Below are 26,937 nucleotides of genomic sequence, written 5' to 3' on the forward strand. Positions count from 1 at the left end.
TAGTCTCTACTTTCAGACATTTAGTGTCTACTTTCAGTCATTTAGTGTCTACTTTCAGACATTTAGTGTCTACTTTCAGACATTCAGCCCGTGATTGGCCCAGATGTGGCCCAAATGGATGGAAGTGAAACGTGTGCTGGTCCACAAAAGATTAGATTGGTGGAATGAAATCACAAATATATTTATACCTCATTTGGTCCAACCAATTTCATTACTGCAATAATCTCTCCCCACCAATCAGAAACAGTGAACACTAATTCATCTCTGACTATTTTAACCATATGTGTCTGATCTGTGCAATGTTTTATAAATTATAGTCTGATAGTCCAGAGGCCATAGTTTGTTAGTTTCTTTATTTTCTTTCATTTCACAGAAGTTTTGCAACAGCTAAAAGAGCAAAAACACCAACTAATAAGACAGAATTGTTCCCGCTGTACACAAAAAAAGATTTAAAATGAATAATACATGTGACTGATACAACACATCACCATGTTTATGTTCAGCAAATATGATTACAATGTACAAACACATTTTAGCCATTTTCAAGCATTTGGAACTTATATATTGCATGTGAACTGTTATTGGGTTTACTTAGTTTGTAAAAAATAGATTTTTTTTATGAATTCAATAAATGTATTGTTAATCCTCCAGCAGGTATCATCTCACTTGTCTTGTCTCCAGAGTCAGAGGATCGCCAGGCACAGCCACTGAGAGAGGAAACAACATTATACAGCAAGCTGTCTAAACTAGAAGTGCCGACAAACCAGCAGCTTATGTTATCGTCTTACACACCTGTTGCATATCCAGCTCAATCTTCCCTGTGTCAGCTCTCTCCAGAGTCTTAAACATTTCTAGTAGAGACAGAAAAAAAGGTTCTGGTAATGTAAACATGCCACCGCTCTCAGAGTCTACAAATCAATATTAGATATACTGAATGGATAATGTTGTGTTTTGTGGACACTTACTGAAGAGCATTTCCAGTTTAATGAGACAACCCACAAAACTGTCAAAGTCTATGACATACTGAGCATCGGAATAACGGCTGACAATGGACTGCAGCACAGCACTGTTGACATGGAAACCTGGGGAAGAAAAATAGCCATCAGTTAGCATAATGTTCTAATAGGTGTCAGATAATAACAGGGTGCTAATGGTAGAGTTAAGTTACACAGCCTGGCCCATGCTATTTGTTCCTGTGGTAAATATACATGAATTAAATCTAGGTCTGTGCACACACACACACACACACACACACACACACACACACACACACACACACACACACACACACACACACACACCCACCCTGCCACTGCCTGTGGGGCTCAGTGGTCAAATACAATACAAAAATAAGCATCATAGGTAAAGTACTGTATTTACAAAGCTGTATTTTTTAATTTTTACAAGCATGTCTAACTTGGTATATATGTGTGTGTAAACTATAGTGGCATACTCTGTTCAAAAATAACTAAAGTATGCAGGTATCTAAATAGCTCATTTTGATTCTTATCAGGAAAGCAAATGTTATCCCTGAATTTCAAGCCATAAAATGTAAACTTGCAGAGAAAATGTTGCATCAAAGCAGTAAGGTTATGATGAATAATGTAAAAAAGAAGCTCTTTTCAAACTATATAATATTAGTGTATGAGATTCCTCAGGTGATAACGTTTGTTACCTGCTTCAGTGGCGGCGCCTCTCATCTCGTGGGAGTTCATGGTGCCAGAGCTGTCTGTGTCATATTTCTTGAAGATCGCCTATATGACCCAGGCACCCATGGGTTGTGTTAACAGATACAACCAAGTATGACAACCAAAACTCATTTCCCTCATTACTAGGGCTGTCATCTGAGAAAAAATAACGCGTTAAAAAAAAAATAACGCAGATTAATCCATTCCATATTGAACTTTGACCCGGAGCCGTTCTAGCCACCATTGGACTGTAAAATGAAGGAGGGAGACGAGAATGTGCTGCCTGGATCATTAACTGGAACATTTACTTATAAAAATCTTCCTCCTGAATAGGGTTGGGTATCGAAATCCGGTGCTAATATGGCACAGGTGCCTTCATGACCTGCATTTACCGGACCGAATAGCAACGCGGATTTCGGCGCGTTATTTCGGTGCCACTGATATGTCTGCGCTTCTCTCGGATGCTCTGAAACAGTTACAGGCAACAGAAACATCGCAGCAGCTAATGTTAGCCTACCGCTAGCTAGTAGCTGGATTAAACACGGTTAAAATGCTGACAGCTAACTCTAAACGGTGTAAAGTTTGACTGTATTTTACTGTAGAGGATTCAACACCGGGATGCAATGTGCCGCTGCCGTTGTCGGAAAAACACAGACGGTGTGTTCAATGAAACTGGTAAACTACAGCCTCGTGGTGTATTCAAAGTTGTTGTTAAAGGCCCTTTTCCCATCTGATAGTTGTTTTTCTCATTCAACAGCAATTTACTAGTGAAATAAGTTATTGTTATAGTTATTACATTATTATTAAATCATTTAATTTTGACCATATGGCCTTAGCAATAAACAAGCCTTCTTTAATGTTGCCAACTGTTGTTTAGTACCCTTATTTTTTTTTTCTTTTTAACTTTCTTAAAATGTATCGGTTAAGGCAACGGGCAAAAATTATGTATGCGATTAATTTAGATTAATTAATCACAGAGTATGTAATTAATTAGATTAATTTTTTTAATCGATTGACAGCCCTACTCATTACACTTACTTATTTCAAATTGCATAAAAGACAACTTACCAGGTATTTCTGGATTTTGCTCCAAAGCAAGTGGAATTCCATGAGCCCCAATTTGCCACTTTCATCTTTCTGAGGAATGTTAAAGTTTATAAAAAGCTCATCCTGGATGATGAATTTAATTGATTGTTCACATATCTTAATTCCATGCAGTATATTTACAATGCACCCAAATCACAACATTTTTAAAGTAGAGTTTCAAAACATCAGCTGTGGGAGGACAATTTATTTCTTAAAGAGGATACATCTAGCAGACTGACAATAAGGCGACCTGTCTCCAGGCTGAAGCCATCTGTCTTGATATCAGACCCTGCAAGAAAGAGACACAACATAGCTAGCTCTAACTCTTACAGTAAGTCAATGAAAATAAAAAGGCTACTTGTTCATGTATGTAAGAGATTAAATTTACTCACGCTGAGAGAAAACTTTGTCCAAAATTTCAACCAGTTCAAAGGCCGATACCTCCATGTCCTGTTTGAAAAATGCACATTATAAGTTGTTTTACTGCTGGATTTGTAATCCAGGTTCAGAGCTGTTGATGCATTTCTTTTATCCAAATAGTTCTCATGTTGACATACATTGCCAGCAGTCTGCTTGAAGAGCTCCTTGAAATGAGGATCCACATCACTCTCAGATAGCTCCTCCTGTGAGACGGAGACAGTATGTTACTCATGTCAAATAGGAGAAGCACTGGCTCTTCAAATTTGATTCATTTTTTAAATATTGTTAAATTTAACACAACATATGTTAAACATTAAGCAATAATGATTTCAAATGGAATGGGACATGCTATTTCATTTAATCTCAGTACTAAGGTGGAAAGAAAAGAATGCCTAACCAAAGCAAGAGCAGCTATATCATTCTGTGGATGTTCTTACCTCCTCTATTTGAATGTCAATGTGCTGCTCCAGTGGACTGAAAAAAATAGAAAGCCATAGCTTGAACACATTCTGTTGGCGTATAAATTTTGACTGTGAATTTAAGACTCTGTGACCAAAGAAGGAGCTGGCCTCTGAGCTTTGTCCACTAGATGGCTGTATTACAGCAAAGCTCTGAGGTCTACATTAGCCTGCAGACATCAATCAGTCTGTATGTTACTGTAACACAATACCTGGCTGCAACATGTTTCTCAGAGAACACCCTGAGAAGGAAGCTGCCATTCTTGTCAGGCTGGAAGGTCGAGGGAACAATGGCATATTCTCCTGGAGGAAGTTTAAAACGGTTGCACACTTCCCGTGTGGGGACGAAGGAGCTGCTTGTGGCCACAGGTCTCTGTCGCAGCAGGACATCTGGACCCAGGTGAACATTGCGTTGGCCTTTGTACTGAAGAGTAGCAGGAGAAAAGGTTTTTTATAAATGAAAACGCCAAGAAGCCACCCAGAAAATCATAATGCAATCAAGCAATACTCGTGACACTTGTGTTGTCTATGTTGCATTTCAAATTTCAGAGAAAATAAGGGATATAACAGTTTAAATATATACCTGATCTGGGACCTGTAAAGAGGAAACAGACAGAAGAAGTAATTTAAAAAGAAATCAGTCAAATACAGAGCTCTGATTTCATGATAATGAAACATCAAATTATTCTGAGGCACCTTATAAATGGCAAAGCCAATGCACTCAAGGTTGCGGCCAAGCTTCTTCTGCTGTCGCCCATCCTTTTGCATGAGCCCAACCAGAAAGGTACATCCATCCTTCCCATCCAGGGGATCATCATCCACATCCTCCAGGCGCACCACAAACTGAGGGTTGGACGAGAATGTGTCTGGAACAGACAAAAGTGGAATTCATTATAAAAACCTGTAACAGAACTTCTTGCTCAGGCATAAATATGGTTTATCTTTTACCTGAGAAATTCTGGCAGCCGCCTGCAGTAGAACCCACCCTCCACATCCCTTCATACTGGTAATGCTTCCAGTGGCACACTTTATCACTCATGAGCGTGTCTGGGGTCAAGTTACAGATCTCCAGCCTGGAGAACTGCTTGATAAAGTCTGAATAGGACATCCTGAGGAGAGAAACACATTTCTCAACAAAGAACATTGTGTCCATCACTTTTCCTAGTCTGAGCCTAAATAGTTAATTTGGTGATGGTGAAAATTTGTAAAATATTAAATTTATTCTCATGTAAATGAAGGGTTAAAGCCAATAGATTTACCAGAATTCGCCATCATCAGCCGCATGGTTCAACTTTGATTTCTCATCTTTGCTGATATGGTTCCATTCAATGGACCTAATTGTGATTAAAAAAAACAATCATGCTTTTAGGATAATCCTGGAAATAACTAATGGTAGCTGATGGTTAATGGATCTACAACGTAATTATTTACCCATCACTCCAAGGCCCAGTCCACTCCACCTGACCCCATGGGTTCCTCATGCGAACCAGCTGAACCGGCTTACCTTGGAAATGAACCTGGGAGAGAACAACAGCAGGCATTGTTATTTGCATGCAGTTGAAAAAAACAGCATAATGTTGACAGTTTAGATAATCATATACCTCCTCTGCACCAGTGACTGAGTATGCATGTCCCTTGACAAGTTTGAGAGCTGTAACTGCCTCTGTCTCGGCACTGTTCTTCTGAAAACACCAAGAACAACACTTCACTGTTGGTGTGTTGGCTTGCAGGTAAGCATGTAACTCTGTATGAAAATAAGCAAATTAGTATGAAAATAAGCCTAAGACCTACTTTATTAATAGAGCAACCAAGCAGTGAACCCAGGCTCAGGGCCTTCTGCATGATTTGGAAGAGCTTCGGTGGAGCTTTGTCTAAGGTGTATACTTCTGCAATCCCTCCCGTGAAATCTTCAAAACCCTCAATAGTGTTTCCACTTGACAGGGCCTCATAGCTGCCATACAACCTGTCAGACACAGGGGGATGTGACCAGATTTACCAAATATATATTGTAAATTTTCACTGGATTAACGTTTCGATGAAGCAAAAAAATAACGATCCATACTTGGCGTAGGCCTTCTCCAGCAGCGCGCTCCAAAACTCTGAGCCCACCGCTGAGTGAACAAACAGCAGCTTTCCATTTCTTGTTGGTAAACGGTCATCGATCACCACATCCACCCACTCGCCAAACTGCCAGAACTGAGAAGAAAATATTCCCATCAGTAAACTCAACGTCAAATACTTTTATGACTCATGAGCAAGACAATTGTGTGATCCTTGAATAATATGTTCTGTTCTCTGCATGTCACAGCATGGCAATATAGGGCAACTTAGTACACAACACAAAAGTACATTTCATTGCTTTTTTTAACCTATTACCATGAGCTATCATTTTATGGTCGGACATGGCTGGAAAAAAGTTAGAAGTCAGATAAGAAGGGCATTTGTCTGACCTGGAAGTGAAATATCCCGGCGTAACCTTCAGTAAAACTCTGTTCCTGGGGCACCACGCGAGCCAGGATCTGCTGGTCTAGAGTCAGACTGGCTATTGCAGCCAGAAGCCAGCAGTCACCTACACAGTAAAATCAGAGACATGCTCTGAGATTGAGCAGTATGTGGCATTCACTGCAGTGCAGCAGATGCTGTAAACAGCATGTGCCCACAAACCACCACAAGCTTAATGGCAGAATGGGTGGAGGGGTATAGACCAGGGATGTTTGTGGTTCCCTTCGAAAATCCAAAACACCCCATCATCCATCCATCCATCCATCCATCCATCCATATATCCATCCATCCATCCATCCATCCATCCATCCATCCATCCATCCATCCATCCATCCATCCATCAATCCCTTCATTCTTTCCCCTCACTTACCCAGAGCTCCTTGGCAAATGTCCATCCTTGTAGCTCCATGATCAATGAACTTTGGGTTTGAGCACAGCTCCTATATAGAGGACCAAAGAATCACAAACAGTTGAACATTTGAGAGCAGTCTTGAGAAATCTTTCCTTGGATTGTCCAGTATCACACTACTGAGACAATAGGAGGAAATACAGTTCAATGATTTAGATCTGATGACTGCGTTGAAAGTAAAGAATACCCCTATGAAAATAATTCACAAACACATGATTCAACACATTTAGGTAAATTCTCTCCCAGAGATTATTACTATGGTGAATAGTAATACAGTATGAGGCTTAAGTTCTGATCGTGATGCAGAAAGTAACGAGATACAGCTACTCTTTTTTATATATATTGTTTTTTACTTCTGCTTTCCAAAGTCTTAGTTTAAAAAATTTAATATTCACAATTCAGTAAATGAAAGAAATGCAATATTTAATGTCAAGTCAGTGACAAGCTCACCAACCATAGGATCATTTAAAAAACACAGTGTTCATTTTATGTTTGGTTAGTTTTCATTGCTGTGTGTTTTCTTAGAGGCTTCCTACCTTTGGCCTTTTCCAAACAACCCCCTTGGTTTTGGGTGAGCCTGGTCCCAGCTCATTGTAGCCCAGGGATGTGGGCTCAGCTGGGAAGCAGTTGTCCTCAAACAGGCGTCCACTCTTCAAACACTGCTTGCGCAGAGTCTCATAATCTTGCTGGGAGAACTTCATTGTTTTCTTGTTTGTGCCAATGCCTTGTTCCCTGTCCTGCTGACGGGCCAGTCGATTTGCCGTGGATGTCATCCTCACCTTGTAAGTGTATATAGCCCTCCTCTCTGTGAGCTGAGTTGGGTTGACGTCTGCTGCCTTTATCCCAGCCTCCTATATAGCTGCCAAAGGTGAGGGGAGGATAGGGTGGGATCACAGACAATGAGGGGCCTCCAATGTACAGGTGAGGTGAGCAAAACAGACAGCAGAAACCCTAACCGGCAATTTCCACTGGATGCGGAACGTCTCCGGAATGTCGACGGAGTCATTAGGTTTCCATTAAAGTCAGTGTGTGTATTTCCACTGACTGCAGAACGTCTGCGTCCCGACTCCGTCCCAGCTCCGTCAGCCCTCCGGAGCTGATACGCAGAGCTTCTATTTTTGACGGACGACGGAGAGCTCCGCAGCAATTCAGCACAATTCAGATCGTGCGGGACAGGAAGTTGAGCACAGAAACAAAATAAAACATCCAGTTACTTATCAAAATAAAATACACCGTGCTCACGGCAGGTCATATTTCCCTGCACTACACCTTGAAAACACAGCTCAGAGTAGTTTCCCCTCTACTCCTCTGGATGGAAACTAACTGGTGTTGGTTTTGTGGTTCTGTTTATAGAAACTACATCCTGTTATATCGTGCGAACATACGTGAATTCGCGAGATCTCGTGGTCGGCTGGCCGCAGCCGTTACGCAACAAATCCGGACCTGGTGGGTATTGACGGACGGCGGAGCACGCAGCCGTTCCGCAGCGGAGCCGGTCCACAGATGTTCTGCATCCTGTGGAAATCCAGTGTAAGCAAATCTGCAATGAGATGGCTGTGGCCACAGCCGAAATAAAAACAGAGACACATCTAGAAGCAACTTGAAGCACCACTGTCATTGCCTCATTTTATTTGTGTGACTTGGTGTGTGTTGTAATTGTGTCCTACTTCCTGATGGATGCATACAAAATAGAGCAAACAAACAATTCTCTTGATTTAAACTGGTCTGAAGTGTAATAATCAGACATTCTGTAACATTATAAAATATAATGTGCTAAAAAAGCAGAGTTAACGAGTTATTGAAAGGGATTAAATACAGTGCTTACATATGAGCATTATGAAAGAGAAGCTTAAATGCATGAAATTAAACGTTAAATTGTCTACCAGGTCCAGTTGGCTTTGGAGCATATGCATTATGTTCTTGTATCATCTTATATCTTTATTGTGTGAATGCTGATTCAGCAGCATTCCCATTATTGTTATTCTGTTCTCTTCTATACGTTTTTGGTCGTCTGTAACTTCTGCATACGTTCAGCTATAAACACCATTCAACTATTTACATGTTCAGCTCTTTCAGCACATAATGGGACTTCTTCAACTTTTGTTCTACTATTTATGCTTTTTTAAATATTAAGCTTTTAAACATTTTATTTTAACATTAAAGTCAATGTCAATCCTTCAAATCCTTTTAGGTTTTCACACACACACACACACACACACACACACACACACACACACACACACACACACACACACACACAAACACTTCACTGGTCATGTGTGCCTGGGTGGCCTAGTGGTAGAGGCTCTGTCCTTGATGTCATGGGCCACAGGTTTAATTCCCATCTGCGGTACTTTCCTACATTTAATTGTCATTTTTTCACACACTACGGTCCAGCTGTATACCAGCAGAACTGTTTTGTAGCTACTTGAAATTGGCATTGTACAGTCGAGAGAGAGAGACAGAGAGAGAGAGAGAGAGAGAGAGAGAGAGAGAGAGAGAGAGAGAGAGAGAGAGAGAGAGAGAGAGAGACAGAGAGAGAGAGAGAGAGAAAGAGAGAGAGAGAGAGAGAGAAAGAGAAAGAGAGAGAGAGAGAGAAATAAAGCTATTTGATGATGGTTCTGCAGTGGTTACATTCTGATTTCTCCTCCTCTGCATATTTATTGCAGCAGCTGGAAGAGGAAGTAATTTACTCTATAGATTATTGACTATTTTAAGACGAGGTGAGAACATTTCTCTTTGTTTGATTTCATTAAAAGTAAAGATGGGCTTTGCTGTTGTCTTCATGACTCATTTTAAAATAGACAGAGAGAAAAAAAAGAGACTCGTACTACGTGGCAGCCGCACTGAACTGCAGTCTGTGGATGTTTACCACTGTGGTGCCGCGATGTGCCGAACGGATGTTGCTCACTTGCCACCGCTGTGCCATTGTTGTAACACCTACAACTTTCATACAATATGGCTATTATTCAACTTTTTGACATTTATATTAATTAGAACAATTAGCACTTTTCCACGTTTCTTACAACTTCACCTTCTTCTTACACATTTTAACCAGCTATCCAGTTTAGCTTTAGCATTAGCTTTACAAAAAAACTTGAATTATTCCACATCTTTTCTACATTAGTGGTGTTATCCAACTTGTCAATGAAATTCAAGTTAATTAAAACCATTCATACTTTTCCAACTATTCTCACTATTTCCACTTCTTACGGATTTAAGCTATTAATCCAATTTAGCTTTAGCAATTTAGCTATTCAGCATTCACATGCATTTTCTGCTGGAAATGCATTTTCTAGTATCATATAAAAGCTGTTAGAGACTTTACTCTGACATATCTAACATCTCTTTATATTATCATATAAAAGCTGTTAGAGACTTTACTCTGACATATCTAACATCTCTTTATATTATCATATAAAAGCTGTTAGAGACTTTACTCTGACATATCTAACATCTCTTTATATTATCATATAAAAGCTGTTTGAGACTTTACTCTGACATATCTAACATCTCTTTATATTATCATATAAAAGCTGTTAGAGACTTTACTCTGACATATCTAACATCTCTTTATATTATCATATAAAAGCTGTTTGAGACTTTACTCTGACATATCTAACATCTCCTCCCTTCCTAACGTAGCGTATGTCTTTAGTTTTATAAATCTCTCCTAACTGTCATCATGTAAGAACTTGTTAAGCAACATTAGGAGTTTCTACAGCATACAAGCAAACACAAAAAATGAAACAGAAACATTATTAAAGTGTCAAAAACATTGAAAAAAAAATGTCTAAAGATTCTTAAAGTTTCTTTCTTGCAGCTGAAACAGAATCTAAACCAATCAGAGAAGTTTTAACGTCTCAAAGAAATAAAATAAAATAGTTGTGTCATTAAAAGTATATTCACCTGAATGACAGGAGAGAGAGATAGAAAAGTCTGAGAACTCCTTCATCTTTATACTGTAAAATATTATAATATCACATTATAATACACGCCCACTTTATCTTTCAGAGCGTCAGCAGCAGATATATTATAATATAGTGTTACATCATCCCTACAGGAGGAGATTAGAGGTTTAATTTATCTTAGCTTTTATGAAAGGTTAGACATTCATTTAGTGTCTACTTTCAGTCATTTAGTGTCTACTTTCAGTCATTTAGTGTCTACTTTCAGACATTTAGTTTCTACTTTCAGTCATTTAGTGTCTACTTTCAGACATTTAGTTTCTACTTTCAGTCATTTAGTGTCTACTTTCAGTCATTTAGTGTCTACTTTCAGACGTTTAGTTTCTACTTTCAGTCATTTAGTGTCTACTTTCAGTCATTTAGTGTCTACTTTCAGTCATTTAGTGTCTACTTTCAAACATTTAGTTTCTACTTTCAGTCATTTAGTGTCTACTTTCAGTCATTTAGTGTCTACTTTCAGTCATTTAGTGTCTACTTTCAGACATTTAGTGTCTACTTTCAGACATTTAGTGTCTACTTTCAAACATTTACTTTCTACTTTCAGTCAATTAGTGTCTACTTTCAGACATTTAGTGTCTACTTTCAGTCATTTAGTGTCTACTTTCAGTCATTTAGTGTCTACTTTCAAACATTTACTTTCTACTTTCAGTCAATTAGTGTCTACTTTCAGACATTTAGTGTCTACTTTCAGTCATTTAGTGTCTACTTTCAGTCATTTAGTGTCTACTTTCAAACATTTACTTTCTACTTTCAGTCATTTAGTGTCTACTTTCAGTCATTTAGTGTCTACTTTCAGTCATTTAGTGTCTACTTTCAAACATTTAGTTTCTACTTTCAGTCATTTAGTGTCTACTTTCAGTCATTTAGTGTCTACTTTCAGACATTTAGTGTCTACTTTCAGACATTTAGTGTCTACTTTCAGTCATTTAGTGTCTACTTTCAGTCATTTAGTGTCTACTTTCATTCATTGAGTGTCTACTTTCAGTCATTTAGTGTCTACTTTCAGACATTTAGTGTCAGACATTTAGTGTCTACTTTCAGATATTTAGTGTCTACTTTCAGTCATTTAGTGTCTACTTTCAGTCGTTTAGTGTCTAATTTCAGTCATTTAGTTTCTATTTTCAGTCATTTAGCGTCTTCTTTCATTCATTTAGTTTCTACTTTAGTGTCTACTTTCAGTCCCATTAAAGGTGCTGATGTAAATGTTGAAAGCAGTCTCAGACGTGATGTTAAAATGTGTTTTCTCCTCTTGGACCTGGTTCTGAGTCTGGCTGTGGTGTTTTTAATCAGCTGAAGTTTGTTGTTGCGAGGCATGAGAAGAGAGCTCTGCAGCAATCTAACCACCAGGAAATGAACACATGAATGACTCTTTCTAAGGCTGTTCTGATATCATCTCTTCCCTCACAAACTCTCTCTGTTGTTCTTCATTAGTTATTCAAACTGGAAGCTAAACCCTGAGAGCTTGGTTTGCATGGATGACTTTGGTGATAAAGCACCAAACCGGTTCTGTGCAAAGTGAGAGATAACGTGTGAGGGCCCGTGTCAGACAGCGTCTCCCTCTGAGCCTTTAACTCTCCTAAGCTTATAGATATGGCTTTTTCAACACATCTAAAGTCCTGACAAGCTGCAAAGATTCCAAACACAATGGGTGCCCTTTAAAGCCCTAAAAACGTTCCTTAGCCATGGTAGAACTCAGCAATACAAAGAAAAACTGACTGACAGCAACTCTGTCACAGCCTGAATATATAACTCTGCTTGTGGAGGAATTCCTGAATCTCAAAGTTGGTGAAAAATGACTTTGGGTTTCTTGTTGCTCTTTAGTCAGGGTGGGGGTCTCTAACATGTCTGTGCCGACGTTTGGGATGCTTTTTTGCAGTTTATTTGTCGTTTTTGTTCTGCAAATGACCACAAAAAGTTGCAAAACAACCAAATGAATGCAAACTGCACCGACTGAAAGAGTTTGGGTGTTCAGTTGGACAGCGTGGGGGATTCACTTACTTTGAGACTCAACCTTCACGGCCATCCGACCCCCAGCAGTTCCTCCCCCAGGATAGAGAGGGGTTTGCCATGGACGTTCTTTGGGCTCTTTGGCAAGCACCTCTGTCTGGGCCTGGCTCCAGACGGCGGCCCCAGGCTTCCTCTGGGCTGGGTCACTCTTCCTGTTTTCTTTTTCCTAGTCTGGCCCCCCACCTGAGACCACTTTGCCATGGGAGACCCTGTCAAGACACAATGTGAGTCATCTCACCATCTTTGACCGTTAGCTACGGCTACACAACTTGGACGAAGTGCAAAAACGAAATACTTTCGAAAACCCAGGAAAAGCGTGTTCGTTCAGCCCCCTAACCCTTACCCTCTAACTCTAACACCCTAAGTCTTACCCCCTAACCCTTATCCCCTAACCCTGACCCCCATTCTTTCCCTGCTAATGACCACAAAAAGTAGCAAACCACCAAACCAATGCAAACTGCAAACTGTGTTGTTGGACAATGTGGTGGATTCACTGACTTTGAGACTCATAAAGTGTCAGGTTTAGTTCCATCATAGTGTCAAAAAACATTAGCTGATGTTGTTGTTCAGTAGCTAAGAGATTATCAGATAATGAAATTACTTATTTAGCAGGGGGGGTTAACTCTTTTGCAAGGCACCTAGTTTGTTCCTCTTTGATGACAATTGCACCTCACTTTGCGCTGGCTTTGTAATTGCCTACTTAACTCTGCACTTTATGTAGCCTCTTGTATTCTATATTCTTGCATTTTATTGTATGTGAAACTGTATGTTGTCTTGTATGCTTATGGTTTCTTGGCCAGGTCGCTGTTGCAAATTAGTACCTGTTCTCAATGGCCTATCTGGTTAAATGAAGGTTAAATAAAAACATAAATAAATACAGATTGGACAAAAGGATGTTAGTGATTGTGATGAACTGTACACCTTTAAAGATATGAATTGGAAAATTCAGGCATTTTGAACACACTACAGGTGAAGAGTTTTAATAATTTTAACTAACAGATATCAGCATCAAACCTCTCTGATTAATGACATTAAGACTAGTATTTTTTGTAAAACAGACAAAGTGTAGTAACATGAATGTGTTCTGAAAGAAGACATGTTATGGAAGATTAATAAAGGTAAAGATGATGTTTCTGTCTGTTAGTGTCTCTCCTTAAAACCAGCAGCATTATCAACATCAAACATTTAGAGATCAGAGCTGAAGATGAAGAGATTATTTTAGTTTCTGCTCCACTTGTGTTCAGTCTGTTCTTGTTTCTGTCAGAATATAAACTGTGAAGAGAGTCAGGGCTCCATCTGGTGGAACAATCCTCAACTGATCCTCAAAGATACACATTTCTCTCTCTTCATTGTTTCCTTTTTTGGTGACTGGTTCCCAGAGAGATCAGGGTCCATTTCAGAAAGCAGTTTTAGTGAAAACTCTGAGTTTGTTAACTGTGAGCAACCCTGCTTTTGTTATTGTGTTTTTGTTCAAAGGACTTTAAGTTTCATATCTTAAGGTTATATTTTCATACATTTTATATATATATTAGATATATCGGAATATCAGATTTTTAAATCACCAAATATTTGTATTGATATTGGCCTTAAAAATCCTTTATCAGTCAGGCTCTACTATTATGCTTTACACTACTTTTATGTTCCTTTTGAGTTCCTTTCACCGAAATGACAGCAGAAGTATGACTTGCCAGGTAGCTTGTGTTTCACCACTGGATCAACAAAGTCTCATCTTTATCCACTTCAATAGATTATCATTTTTTCATAATATTTTGTAGTATTAATCTGAATCTGCAAAGTAACTAAAACTTTAAAATAAAAAGTGAAGTAAAATGTACAATAGCCTACTTGACTCTAGAAGTAGCCTATAAAGTAGCTTACAATTGTATTTAAGTACGGTATGGTTATACTTTCCACCTCTGATAAAATGTAATGCTAATATTTACTGTACATGTAGCAAGCGTAAACATTAATTCCCGACATGTTCATATCTGTCAGTTGCTCGGACACACAGTTGTCGTACTGTTAGTTGTTGCGACAGATGTTTATACCGTCTCTGGGAACAGTGACGGGACAGCTCGCTTCAACGCAGTTTAAAAACTCATGAAAATAATGTCCATCTCGCAAATGTATCTGTCTGTGCAGTCATCTCAACCATCGAATTCCAGCAACGAGGGGCAGAAAGTTACATATTGTACATTTAACGTCTGCAGTTTTCAGGCTTCTTGTCTTCAGAGAATCAGATGTTTTCTTACCCAGTTAAAACAAAAAAGTTGTTGTTAGTATACTGTCTGGAGTTTGTTATTGCTATGATATTAATAGTTAGTAGTTAATATTAATTAATATTGTAGTTTAACCCTCATCTACTTTATCTACACAAAGTACTGTCTCTTTGTTACATAGCCAGACTACTTTATGAATGAGTGAACATGACGACATTAAAAACAGACCCAGAGTTAAACTGTCACGTGTGTTTTATTCAACAGGATACACAAGTTACTCTGATTCATCAGGTAGTAACAGATTACTCTGGTTCATCAGGTAGTAACAGATTACTCTGATTCATCAGGTAGTAACAGATTACTCTGATTCATCAGGTAGTGACAGATTACTGACTTCCATGAAAGTGAATAGGAAGACCGTGTTCACATTTGACTATAATTCTTCTGTTGTTACGAGCTACACCTTTGTACTGACAGTTGTAGGGAACGGCAGGTGGATTCTGATTCACCAGGTTGCAGTCAACAACTGGGAAAGTAGCTTTGCTAATTGTCATACCGTTGGTGCCATATGGGTCTCCTCCTCCTACAGCACAGATGGCTTTCACATCCCCTTTGATAATGAAGGTATTGATACCCTTGCAGCTGTTGCTTGGGTTCACTTGTGTGGGTGGTTTCACGATTTTTCTATCTTTTATAACCTGGGTACATTGGACAACAGTCATCCCATCGTTGATATGCTTATGCTCAAACTTAGCCCAACTTTGTCCGTCCACAGAGATCACGGCAGCAGAGATCAGCAGAACACCAGCAAAGATAGAGATCTTCATGTTGATCTGGAGAATACAGAGTTACAAAAGCTGTTAGAGACTTTACTCTGACATATCTAACATCTCTTTATATTATCATATAAAAGCTGTTAGAGACTTTACTCTGACATATCTAACATCTCTTTATATTATCATATAAAAGCTGTTAGAGACTTTACTCTGACATATGCATCCCCACACATACACACAGAGACACACAGACTCACACACACACACACACACACACACACACACACACACACACACACACACACACAGACACACAGACACACACACACACACAGGCACACACAGACACACACACACACACACACACAGGCACACACACACACACACACAGGCACACACACACACACACACACACATAAACACACATACAAACACACAGACACACACACACACACACACACACACAAAAGTGATGACTCGTGGCACACACGCAGATGTAGTGGTGGTCTGGTCTGGCTAACGAGGCTAACGTGTCACCATAACGATGAGTTTCCAATCACTACAGTCACATAGTGGGGAGCTTCATTCGAGTCACAGTTCACTACTCTGCTGCCGCTGCGTAGCGTACTTGATAGTTAGACAGAAACGTGAAAACATTATATTATTTAATTGTATATCTAACAGCTAACATTCAAACTTCTGAGTACACGCCAGTCATCCGAGTCATCAGGCCTCAAGTCAAGTCTGGAGTCCACATCTCTGCTACTTACCCCTTTGTGTTTGACCCGCCAGTGTCTCCACTCGTCTGTGAGCTTCTCTTTATATCAGACTTTTCTGCAGTGGTTACCCAGCAGACAGCGAGGAAAACTAGGTCAACAAAAAGCCACCTGTAACTTTTCCCTGCCTACGTCTGCAAAAACACATTATACTGTTTGCTTTGGCTGCGGAAGTGGGGGATACATATCAATGTTCTTATCAAGATCTCCCCCCCTTTCTTGCTATTACAGTATGTCAATGCATCACAAAGTCTGCAAAAAGGTTATGTAAGGGTTAATGCCCAACAAGGTGTCCATTATCAGGTATTAATGGAGCCGGCGATGTGTGAACCGCCCGACGCCAAAGTTCATTACAGTTTTTTTCGATTAAACGACAGTGGTCAAAACTGAAGCCACATGTGCAAAACTCTAACTACAGTCTGCATTTCCAACAGTCCCCTGAGCTAAACAGTTCACATCACCTGCAAAACTCATTCCAGGCAACACAACTCTTGACACACGTCTCAGAACAGGCTCAGTGCAGCCAAACACTCAGAACAGTCCTCACTGAGACACACACACTGTCACTCAGAACACACTGAGGGCCCTATCTTGCACCCAGCGCAATTGACTTTGTACACTGACGCATGTATCATTCCTAATTTGCACTCGACGCACAGCGGACTTTTCCCTCCACAGACTCACGTCGGTAAATTAGAGAATGAACTTCTCCCGGGGGCAGTGCAGCAAAAAGAGGAGGTGTGTTCCGGCGCAAACATTCCCTGGTGCTATTTTGCAGTACACAATTGCGCCACAGACCAGGAAAAACCTAGTCTAAAGTCAGCGGCACATTATTCAGATGCTATTTCAAGGGTGCATGCTTGGCCGTAATGTAGAATAATTTGCTTCTCTCATCTCACGAACCCAGCAGTTCCCATTTTTGCAAACCATACATAAATCCAAGGAAAAATATGACCTTGTTTTACACAACATTTCCATGAATCATGGATGTGTTGATGACATAAATGAGGGAATATTAGAGGACTTAAGGACTACTAGACGACATTCCAAAAATATCACCATGCATTCATAACCTCATGATTCAGTGGGAGTGAGCCCAAAACATCGGGAAGTATGTTTTTGTGACATTTCTTTATTTACATTTTGTCAAAAAGAAAATTCAATAGCAAACGTTGGTCTCCTCGGCTGTGAACAGCTCCTGGCGTGCGTCCATGGATGTATTAAGAGCGTGTGCCTAGCAAATCCACCATCATAATACCAATCCGCCATGGAACAAGCGTGCCTGGCTTTTAAAGGGAATGTGAGATAACGCTCTGATTGGTTTATTGCACGTTACGCCCAAACCACACCTATGAGTAATGTAGCTACTTCAGACCAACCCATTTTAGATTTGCATCGGGCGCAAGAGTCATTTATACCGATGGTATCATAGCAACAGCGCCCGAGATCCGCCCACAACGCTTCTTGCGTTTGGCGCTTGATACTTTTCATACGTTTCAGATCGTTAAAATAGGGCCCAGAGAGTAAAAACACTCAAACACCAATACAGAAAATATAACCTTTTCATCTTTACAGTTTGTACAATTGAAGTGACTTTACACTATCAATATTTTCTATAAGAAAAGAGTTATATTATTTTCTTTACGTTTTTAATTTAAACAAGTTTTGAGGTGAACAAGAATGAATGAAAATCCTCAGTTTGCTTACCTACAGTAAATAGATATACTGTATATATTTTTTATTTTGTCCGTAGTAATTAATGTAATTACTGGAAATGTTACAAACTAAAGGTATGAAATAGTCCACACGTTTTACAAGTTTTTTATTAAACAAATTGGATGTCTTCTCTTGCCATGAACCTACATTATCTATAAATACAAATGAATGTGGTGTTCCCATTTCTAATACCACATTACTTTGTGAAAAACAGTAAGTGCACAGTTTTACTATAGTAAAGGAAGTGTTTTTCACATTTTCACAACTGTGTATGCAGTGATGGGAATAACGGTGTTACTAACGGCGTTACTTTTTTTCAGTAACGAGTAATCTAATTGATTACTCTTCCCATCTTAATAATGCCGTTACTGCCAAAAAATTACTATATTTGAAGCTCTTTTGTTCATCAGACCAACTAGATCTCTGAGTCTGAGCCGAGAGGCAAATACTTTTTTTTTACTGTTTTACACTGACGATTGGCTGAGGTTGAGTAAAATGTCATGGTAAGCCAATCAGAGGTAGAGTTGGGCGGGTGTTCGAAAGCACACATAGTCGGAAACACAAGAACAACACAAGCAAGTCAGTCAACGAGAGAGAGAGACAGGTATGGTGTTATGAAATCAAGGAGAGGGTTAACTTTTCCTGCTACAGATTTTCCACCGTGGTCAGAAAGAACAGAGGAGACTCTTAGTTTCTCTCACTATGACTCTAGAATCACTACTCGCCGTCACGCTCTCACTTCTCCCACGCTCTATCACCTACTCCCCACACACACACACACACACACATATGCCGGCTTGACACACACACACACACACACACACACACACACACACACACACGCACACACACACACACACACACACAGACACACACGCACGCACACACACACACACACACACAGACACACACACGCACACACACACACACACACACACACGCACACACACTCACACATGCCGGCTCGACACATTCACACACACACACACACACACACACACACGCATGCACACACACTCACACACATGCCGGCTCGACACACACACACACACACACACACACACACACACACACACATGCCGGCTCGACACATACCGTACTTCTTTTATTAAGATGTGCCGTTAGATTTTACAGTGTATTAATGATCACACACACACACACACACACACACACACACACACACACACACACAAAAACACACACAAACACACACACACACACACACACACACACACACACACACACACACACAAGCGCACAAGTATAAAGATCAGGTCACTTACGTTATTTGCACTACAAAGAGTGTATATATTTGTTATTTATTTTTGGTATAGTGCTTAACAAGCATAATTTAATTTTGCCCAGTTGTGGCCTGTTGAGGTGTTGTGTTATTTGTATCGATCCACTATATAATCATAATATCTACATACACGGATTTTGATTGGAGGTTAGTCTCACTTTGTGCCACAGCAACATTGAAATAGTTTAGATTTGTGTACATTGTTTCTGTTACAGTTTTTTTCTATTGCTAAACTAAAGTGGTCACAACTGGAGTCACATGTGCAAAACTCAAGCCACAGTCTGCATTACCAACAGTCACCTGAGCTAAACAGTTCACATCACCTGCAGAACTCATTCACAGCAACACAACTCTTAACACACGTCTCAGAACAGGCTCAGTGCAGAGAAACACTATGAACAGTCCTCACTGAGACACACACACTGTTACTCAGAACAGTCCTCACTGAGACACACACACTGTTACTCAGAACAGTCCTCACTGAGACACATACATTGTTACTCAGAACACACTGAGAGTAAAAACACTAGCATCAAACACCAATACAGAAATTATAAATTTTTTCATCTTCACAGTTTGAACAATTTGAGTGACTTCACACTACTCAATAGTTTAAGGAAAATATATACCAATTTTTACGTAAGGTAAATAAGAAGGAATGAAAATCAGCAGTTTTCTTCGATATAGTATTTTGTCTCTAGTAATTTATGGAATTACTGGGAAAAAAACTAAAGGTACATACGTAACAGTAACAGAGAATAGTGTGACTAATCCTGCCTCTCTCCAGCATCATGTGGCAAGTTTTCTTCATCACACTGGATGTCTTTATCATCTCTAAATACTAATAAATGTGGTGTTTCCATTGCTTTCACCTCCATTACTTTCTGAAAAACAGTACGAACGCAGTTTTACGATTGTAAATATATAGTGTTTTTCATTTTTTTTTTTATAGCTGTGTATAACCTCAGACATCTGACCTGGACATGTTGGTATCGTTGCTCTTTTACCTGTTATTCTCAAACGGTACAGTGTATAATTGTTTCATTCTTATTTAGTGTTTGTGTACAAAAACGTCTTTCTGATCTTTCTCTGTATAAATACCATATATGTTCACTAACTATTCTAAAACAAGACATCTGCTCAGGCTTTCAGCTAAAATACAATCAGCAGTGTTTGATAGGCTCCAGACTGAAATCTATTCAGCGTCTGTGTTCTTTGCCAACATGGATGGAAGAGGTCAAAGGCAGATGAGAGTGAGAGGAAGAGGTAGAGGGGTCTGAGGAAGAGGAGTCCGAGTGCGAGGTGGAGGTATAGTTGGAAGGGCTCAGGTTTCTGATGAAATTTGGGCAACTGTTATTGATCAAGTTATCAATCATGGCCATGTGGCCCCATCATCAAGACAGAAGAGACTGAGTATCAATGGTGGCTATTTCTTATACTCTACAGTAATAGATGTTTATACTTTACTGTAAGATATTTTATTTTTATTTTCTTAATATCTTATACTCTAATATATTTTATTTTGGTTTACATGTATTTTGTGTAATATTTACAGTATTTCAGTTTTCAGCCACAGTTTGAAAACAAGAATCAATGGAATCAATAAAATGTGCATCAAAGTATTTCTGATTCTGGATCCAATTCTTTGCAAGAAGGCAAATTTGACAACAAATGTCACTGGCATGAACGCTACGTAGAGTAATAGGCTACAGTGACAAGCAATGGTGCCCTGATTCCCACTGAGTGCTGTATTTAGTATGTTGGTGTCCACTGTGTAATGGTTTACTGGAAGAGCTCATACACTTGTTTGCAAGTTGTGTTGTTTGAAGGCAAAATTAGCTTTTGTTGCATATTTTAAATGTTTTGGCACGGTTAGAGCCTTTTGCAAACATAATGTGTCATTTTGACCATGAGTGCCGCTGTTTGGGCCTGTGTGTTAACTGATTTGAAAAATGTGGAGTTTGAGTTGACTGCTGCATCAAAGCAATCAAGAAAAACTGTAACAGTTTAGACAGCAGTGTGTTAGGGCAAAGTGCTGTAGATCCACAGTGTTGTGCAGGTTGTGGTTAAAGTCATGGGATAAGTGTGTAGAGTTTTGAAAACTGTGTTCAAGCAATGAAGAACGAACTAGAGTTTGGTCCACATGAACTGCTGCTGTGTAGACTGTAGTTAGAGTCTGGTCTACATGAACTGCTGCTGTGTAGACTGTAGTTAGAGTCTGGTCCACATGAACTGCTGCTGTGTAGACTGGAGTTAGAGTCTGGTCCACATGAACTGCTGCTGTGTAGAGTTAGAGTTAGAGTTTTGCACACGTTACTCCAGTTGTGCCCACTGTCGTCTAGCAATCGAAAAAAAAACCTGTAATACCTAACGGACACCTCAAAGGGTGTCTGTTGTCACTTGTCAAATAACATATTTTTAAAACATATTTTAATTCGTTTTGCAATCGAAATCTAAAGTTTTTCCAAACAGCTACTAAGTCTATATATCTAATATCTGGAACAATTATTCCCATCCCATAAGGTTCTTATGCAATGCAAAAGTTATTCACTTCGTTATTGACCATCAATGCAAAGAATCAGTGTAACCCTAGTGGTTATGAGTTGGAATAACATTGGCTAAAAGGGTTATGCTTTATAAACCAGAAAAACAGACCGTGTCAATTTTGACCAGGAGGGCAACAACATTCTTATGTCTTTTATTCATTGTATTATTTTTAGTCTCTGTGTGTGTGTGTGTGTGTGTGTGTGTGTGTGTGTGTGTGTGTGTGTGTGTGTGTGTCTGTGAGTGTCTGTGTGTGTGTATGTGTGTGTGTATTACTATACCTAAAATCCCCCACAAAGTTAACTCAGTTATAACTTCAACAATTCATTTTTGAGTGAAGTTAAATTCATGTGAATGAATCACTCAATTTTTTTGAAGGATTAAGTTACGTGAAATTACTTCTTTTATTAAGATGTGCCGTTAGATTTTACAGTGTATTAATGATCACACACACACACACACACACACACACACACACACACACACACACACACACACACACACAGACTATTAATGATCACAAGTCTTTCACAATGTGTATCTGTGGAAAGTACTCTATAAATAAACTTATATCCAGTGTTGGCTGTGTTATCATCTCAGATACAGTTGGAGGTTAGAGAACATGACCATCTGGAATAATTCATCACAAACTTTAAACGCAAAACACACGAGCAGACACAAGGGAAACTATAATATGGAATAATGTAAGCAAAAGGCTATTTTTTTTCCAACTTTTTTTATTTCAATTTTCACAAGTGACATACAGCACAGGCCATGGTGAACAAAGAATAGTGAAAACAGTGTGTCACTTATGCAAAAGGCTATTTTACAATAGAAATACCAGCGTAAATGTAAATGTAGAAACAAGTGAGAAAAGCAACAAAAACCTCAAAAAAAAGTTACTATATATATACAAAAATGTCAAAATAAAAGCATGAAGTGTCAAAAAATACCGTCTCTGTTGAACATGACGACATTAAAAACAGACCCAGAGTTAAACTGTTAACATGTGTTTTATTCAACAGGAGACACAAGTTACTCTGACTCATCAGGTAGTAATAGATTACTCTGACTCATCAAGTAGTAACAGATTACTCTGATTCATCAAGTAGTAACAGATTACAGAAATTTATGAAAGTGAATAGGATTGCCTTTTTTACCACATCCGATTTCAATTATCTTGTGTGCTTTAAATTCACCTTTCTCGTACTCACAGTGGGGAGGCTTGGCTGTCTTTGCAGCATTTTCCTTCGTCTGTTCGCAGTAAATAAGGTCAAAGGGCGTTGTGCTTCGATGCAGATTACCTTTCAGTGCTGGTGTTTCACAGACATTTGTCACAGCTTTCAAAGGCGCTTTGATGAAGGTGTTGGACCACTTACAGCTGCCGTCGTCCTTCATGATTCCTCTGCCGTTAATCACGTTGGTACAGTCGTCTTCATTCATCTCTTCAATGATGTGCTGGTTTGTAAACCATTTAACATCATGCTTCACTTTTTCCACAGAGAGTACAGCAGCAGAGAGCAGCAGAACACTGGCAAAGATAGAGATCTTCATGTTGATCTGGAGAACACAGTGTCAGAAGGGTAAAAAGAAGTGTCAAAAAGTTGAGAGAAAAGCATCAAAAGCTTCTAAAAAGCATCATCCTCAAAGCTGAAACAGAATCTATATCAATCAATATAGAGCCGACGCCTATTTTTCACGATACACGCAAATGTGTTGGATGCGTTTCCAGGCAAAATAGAAAAGATGTTTATATGTCATGTTGATGTTGTTGTTGTTTGAAAGTCTCAAGGTTTTGACATAAATGCAGATATAAATGTCATTTAAAAAAATAATAATAAATAATTAGCGATTTTCAAATATTGCACCTGTCAATACAGAAGGAAATATTCTGGAGCCTATTTTGCCGTCAATCCTGCCGACGTTGTCTTTGCCTTAATCAGATCAGTATATATTTATTAGAGTTGAGCCGGATACTTGGCTGAAACGAGTATCCAGTACGGATAAAGCACTTTTGCCGAGTACGAGTATTATACGAGTAATACGAGTCAATATCTGTGCTCGGATTGAATAAAAATCCTCATTGGGTAGCTGACTGTGTCTGCGTTCTGTGATAGGCTAGTCGTCACAGAGCCCCTCCCCTACACACATACAGATGTATTGTGTTGCTGTGTCCCTCTCTGCTCACTCACACAGAACAGCTCTCTCTCTCTCTGTCTCTCCCTCAGTCACTCAGGTTCGCCGGTCTTTTCCGTTAACGTTGAGGGTTTCTTCAGCTTCAGGTTTGTTTTTTACTTCGGTTTGTAGTCCTTCCTTATTAACCAGTAGAGTTCTGGTAAACGTGGGGTTTGTAGTACTTCCTTATTAACCAGTAGAGTTCTGGTAAACGTGGGGTTTGTAGTACTTCCTTATTAACCAGTAGAGTTCTGGTAAACGTGGGGTTTGTAGTACTTCCTTATTAACCAGTAGAGTTCTGGTAAACGTGGGGTTTGTACAGACGTGGTTCTTGGTAGAATGAGACTTGCGTTGCGTCTCTGCCTGTCGGAGATTTTTTTTCTTTTTTAAACCGTCAGCTGGCTCTAAACAGATCTGAAAAACAGCGTCGGACTATTTGATCCATAGAACACAGTCCCCCCCGCCCCTCTCTCTCTTTCTCTCTCTCTCTCTGTCTCTGTTACTCTCACACACACACACACACACACACACACACACACACACACACACACACACATACCTGAGGCCTATTTCACAAAAGCAGAATATCTAAATCCAGGATAACTGATAAAGCGAGGTTTGACCTAGTCTAATCTGAGCATCCTGGCTTAGTGCGTTTCATGAAGGCCAAGCCAGGCTGTGGAGGAGCAACTAGGTCGAGTCAGGCTGAAGTAATTCAGATAGATGCGCGTCCACGGCTTTCCTCAAAAGACCGCGAGGTCGATCACAGAATTACTGATGCCAAAATGGAGAAGACGCGTTGTGCATACTTTACACAGACTGCAGCAGATACTCATGGAGACATATGAGGAAGTGAAAGAAATAATCAATAAAAAAGGAAACACGGCCGCTGTAATACAACAGCGAGAAAAAGCGTGGCAAACTATCGCAGACCGCCTGAATGCGTAAGTAGGCCTATTACCCTAAACATATATATTTACTGCACTGAAACAGTTGGGCTATATTAACACCATTCATTGAGTTACTCTTTATTTGCAGAGATTAACAGTTGTACATTTCATTGTCCGTAAAAGTGAGCAATGGAAGTTTATTGGCTTGTCAATGTAGCATGAAGATTAAATAGAGTAGCCTATAGTCTACCCAGTAGCCTAACGTTAATTTAAAATGCTCAAATTATATTATCTCTCTCTCTCTCTCTCTCTCTCTCTCTCGGTATACCTATTAACGTGCAAGGCTGTTACATGTTGTGATAGTCTGGCGGTTTTAATGTCATTTCTGTTACTCATGTTCACAGAGCAAACATGACTGGCCAAAAAAGGCCTGGCAGCAAGTTAAAATCAAGTACAAAAACATCTTGCAGACTGGTAAATGTTTAAGATAAATTGTTAGTGAAACAATGTACTACAAATTAGGTGTATAGATTAGCCTACTCATACAGTGACTGCTCATATTTAATATTATTTTGACTGATTTTAGCAGTAAAAAAAAAGACCCATACGTCTGGCACGGGGGGTGGCCCTGCTACCCCAGGATTAACCCCAGCAGAGGAGTTGGCCCTTGCCATGAACAAAGGGAGGCCTGTAATTAAAGGGATCCAGGGTGGGACCTGCACCGACTCTGTCCCACCCACAGAAAGCTCCCACTTCATACAAGGTAGGCTACATTATTCCTATAGTAGCCTGAATATGAAACACAATCAACCATTGATATGATATCCATATGATATCATGTGGACTGTCTGACATTGTCTTGCAGTGTCTGGCAATACGGTCAGTCTTCTGGAGCCCCTTTATGATGACCTCGATCCGGTGAGTATTAATTATTAATGGCCCAAGGCCTGGCCCCTGTCAAACCTTTGTCAATACAATTCTGTTGAATCTGGTATAGGGTGAAGGCACATCTACTGCACAAGATGAGGAGGAAACCATATCAGTGGACTCAAGAAGACAGGAGGTACAGTATCATGTCAATCTTGTGGAAATACTTATTTAGTATAGGCTACATAATGGATAATAGTGATGTGGTGCTCATAGCAAATATATATTTAATAGGACCCAGACCCTGTGCAGGCAGACACTCAGCCTGCCAACATAGTAAGTATTACCCTGAAGAACAAATTCACACCATGCACAATTCCTGCTGTATTTAAGAAAGTATTGGTCTCTGACCAGTCTCACAGCAGCCAAGTCATAACTGATATGTGTTTTACAGAGTTCCCAAATGGTCAGGTCCCTATACACCACACACCTCCAGAAGCAAATTGATTTAGCAGAGATAAAAATTAAATTAAAGAAACACAAAATGCGGGAGATGGATATTGATATGGAAATCAAAAGAAAAACCCTGCAGAAACTGAACTTGGAAATTAAGAAACTGGAGAGAGAAGTAAATGATCATTTAAATGCATACTTTAAGAATAACAGTAACACAATGTATTAATCTTTTTTTGTTCTTCTCCCAAGCTCGCAGCAGACAAATGAGACATCTCCCAAAAAATAAAAAGGTCAAAAAACATTGTGGTGTCTTTTCTTTGATATATAGGCCTACTCTATACAATTAACAGACCAAAAACAAATGTGTGCTTCCAAAGCCAAATAAAACAGACAATTCAGGAATCAAAAGTAATTTGCAACGTATTGGTCTCTGACCAGCCTGCCGTTGAGACTGTCTGGAAATAGTGCTGCATTGTCCCAGTCCATATCCAAGGCTACTCTGGGAGCCCTTTCCTTTCTCAGGCAGGCAATGTTGTGCAGGACAGTGCAGGCAACAGTGATGTCACAGGCCCTCTCTGGGGTGACTCTTAGGTGGTGAAGGCACTGAAAACGGGTCTTCAAAAGGCCAAATGCCATCTCGATGCGGGCCCTTGATCTTGCATGGGCAAGATTGTAAGTGT

At 39.5% G+C, this 26,937-nt stretch overlaps 2 protein-coding genes and 1 long non-coding RNA gene across 14 annotated transcripts in view; 1 reads left to right on the forward strand and 2 right to left on the reverse strand.

The window, feature by feature from the left end:
* The window catches only part of LOC116034152, a 40,802-nt gene extending 25,203 nt beyond the window's left edge, over window positions 1–15,599 (forward strand). Inside the window, exon 2 of one of the 2 annotated variants that reach the window (XR_004101006.1) lies at window positions 15,382–15,427. This is a non-coding gene — a long non-coding RNA (uncharacterized LOC116034152). Of the gene's footprint in view, window positions 1–15,381 lie in introns of both variants that reach the window. The other variant, XR_004898625.1, reaches the window with a different exon arrangement.
* The window catches only part of LOC116058018, a 347,926-nt gene that overhangs the window by 276,731 nt on the left and 44,258 nt on the right, over window positions 1–26,937 (reverse strand). The window lies entirely within an intron of this gene.
* The window catches only part of LOC116034148 (calpain-2 catalytic subunit-like), a 228,387-nt gene that overhangs the window by 148,113 nt on the left and 53,337 nt on the right, over window positions 1–26,937 (reverse strand). For 2 of the 5 annotated variants that reach the window (XM_031276701.2, XM_036006606.1), the window contains exons 2-22: window positions 7,100–7,422; window positions 6,525–6,594; window positions 6,103–6,221; window positions 5,715–5,848; window positions 5,444–5,615; window positions 5,254–5,334; window positions 5,084–5,169; window positions 4,912–4,986; window positions 4,601–4,761; window positions 4,349–4,518; window positions 4,236–4,247; window positions 3,865–4,076; window positions 3,632–3,668; window positions 3,332–3,397; window positions 3,167–3,224; window positions 2,999–3,063; window positions 2,757–2,825; window positions 1,676–1,754; window positions 966–1,082; window positions 793–851; window positions 448–707 (exon numbers count right to left, since the gene is read on the reverse strand). In XM_031276701.2, the coding sequence (XP_031132561.1) occupies window positions 684–707; window positions 793–851; window positions 966–1,082; window positions 1,676–1,754; window positions 2,757–2,825; window positions 2,999–3,063; window positions 3,167–3,224; window positions 3,332–3,397; window positions 3,632–3,668; window positions 3,865–4,076; window positions 4,236–4,247; window positions 4,349–4,518; window positions 4,601–4,761; window positions 4,912–4,986; window positions 5,084–5,169; window positions 5,254–5,334; window positions 5,444–5,615; window positions 5,715–5,848; window positions 6,103–6,221; window positions 6,525–6,594; window positions 7,100–7,336 (2,103 nt within the window). In that variant the 5' untranslated portion in view covers window positions 7,337–7,422 and the 3' untranslated portion in view covers window positions 448–683. Of the gene's footprint in view, window positions 1–447; window positions 708–792; window positions 852–965; window positions 1,083–1,675; window positions 1,755–2,756; window positions 2,826–2,998; window positions 3,064–3,166; window positions 3,225–3,331; window positions 3,398–3,631; window positions 3,669–3,864; window positions 4,077–4,235; window positions 4,248–4,348; window positions 4,519–4,600; window positions 4,762–4,911; window positions 4,987–5,083; window positions 5,170–5,253; window positions 5,335–5,443; window positions 5,616–5,714; window positions 5,849–6,102; window positions 6,222–6,524; window positions 6,595–7,099; window positions 7,423–10,472; window positions 10,500–26,937 lie in introns of those variants that run through there. The other 3 variants (XM_036006605.1, XM_031276702.2, XM_036006607.1) reach the window with 3 other exon arrangements.

The sequence above is a fragment of the Sander lucioperca genome, chromosome 10, assembly GCF_008315115.2.
Source record: "Sander lucioperca isolate FBNREF2018 chromosome 10, SLUC_FBN_1.2, whole genome shotgun sequence".
Lineage (NCBI taxonomy): Eukaryota > Metazoa > Chordata > Actinopteri > Perciformes > Percidae > Sander > Sander lucioperca.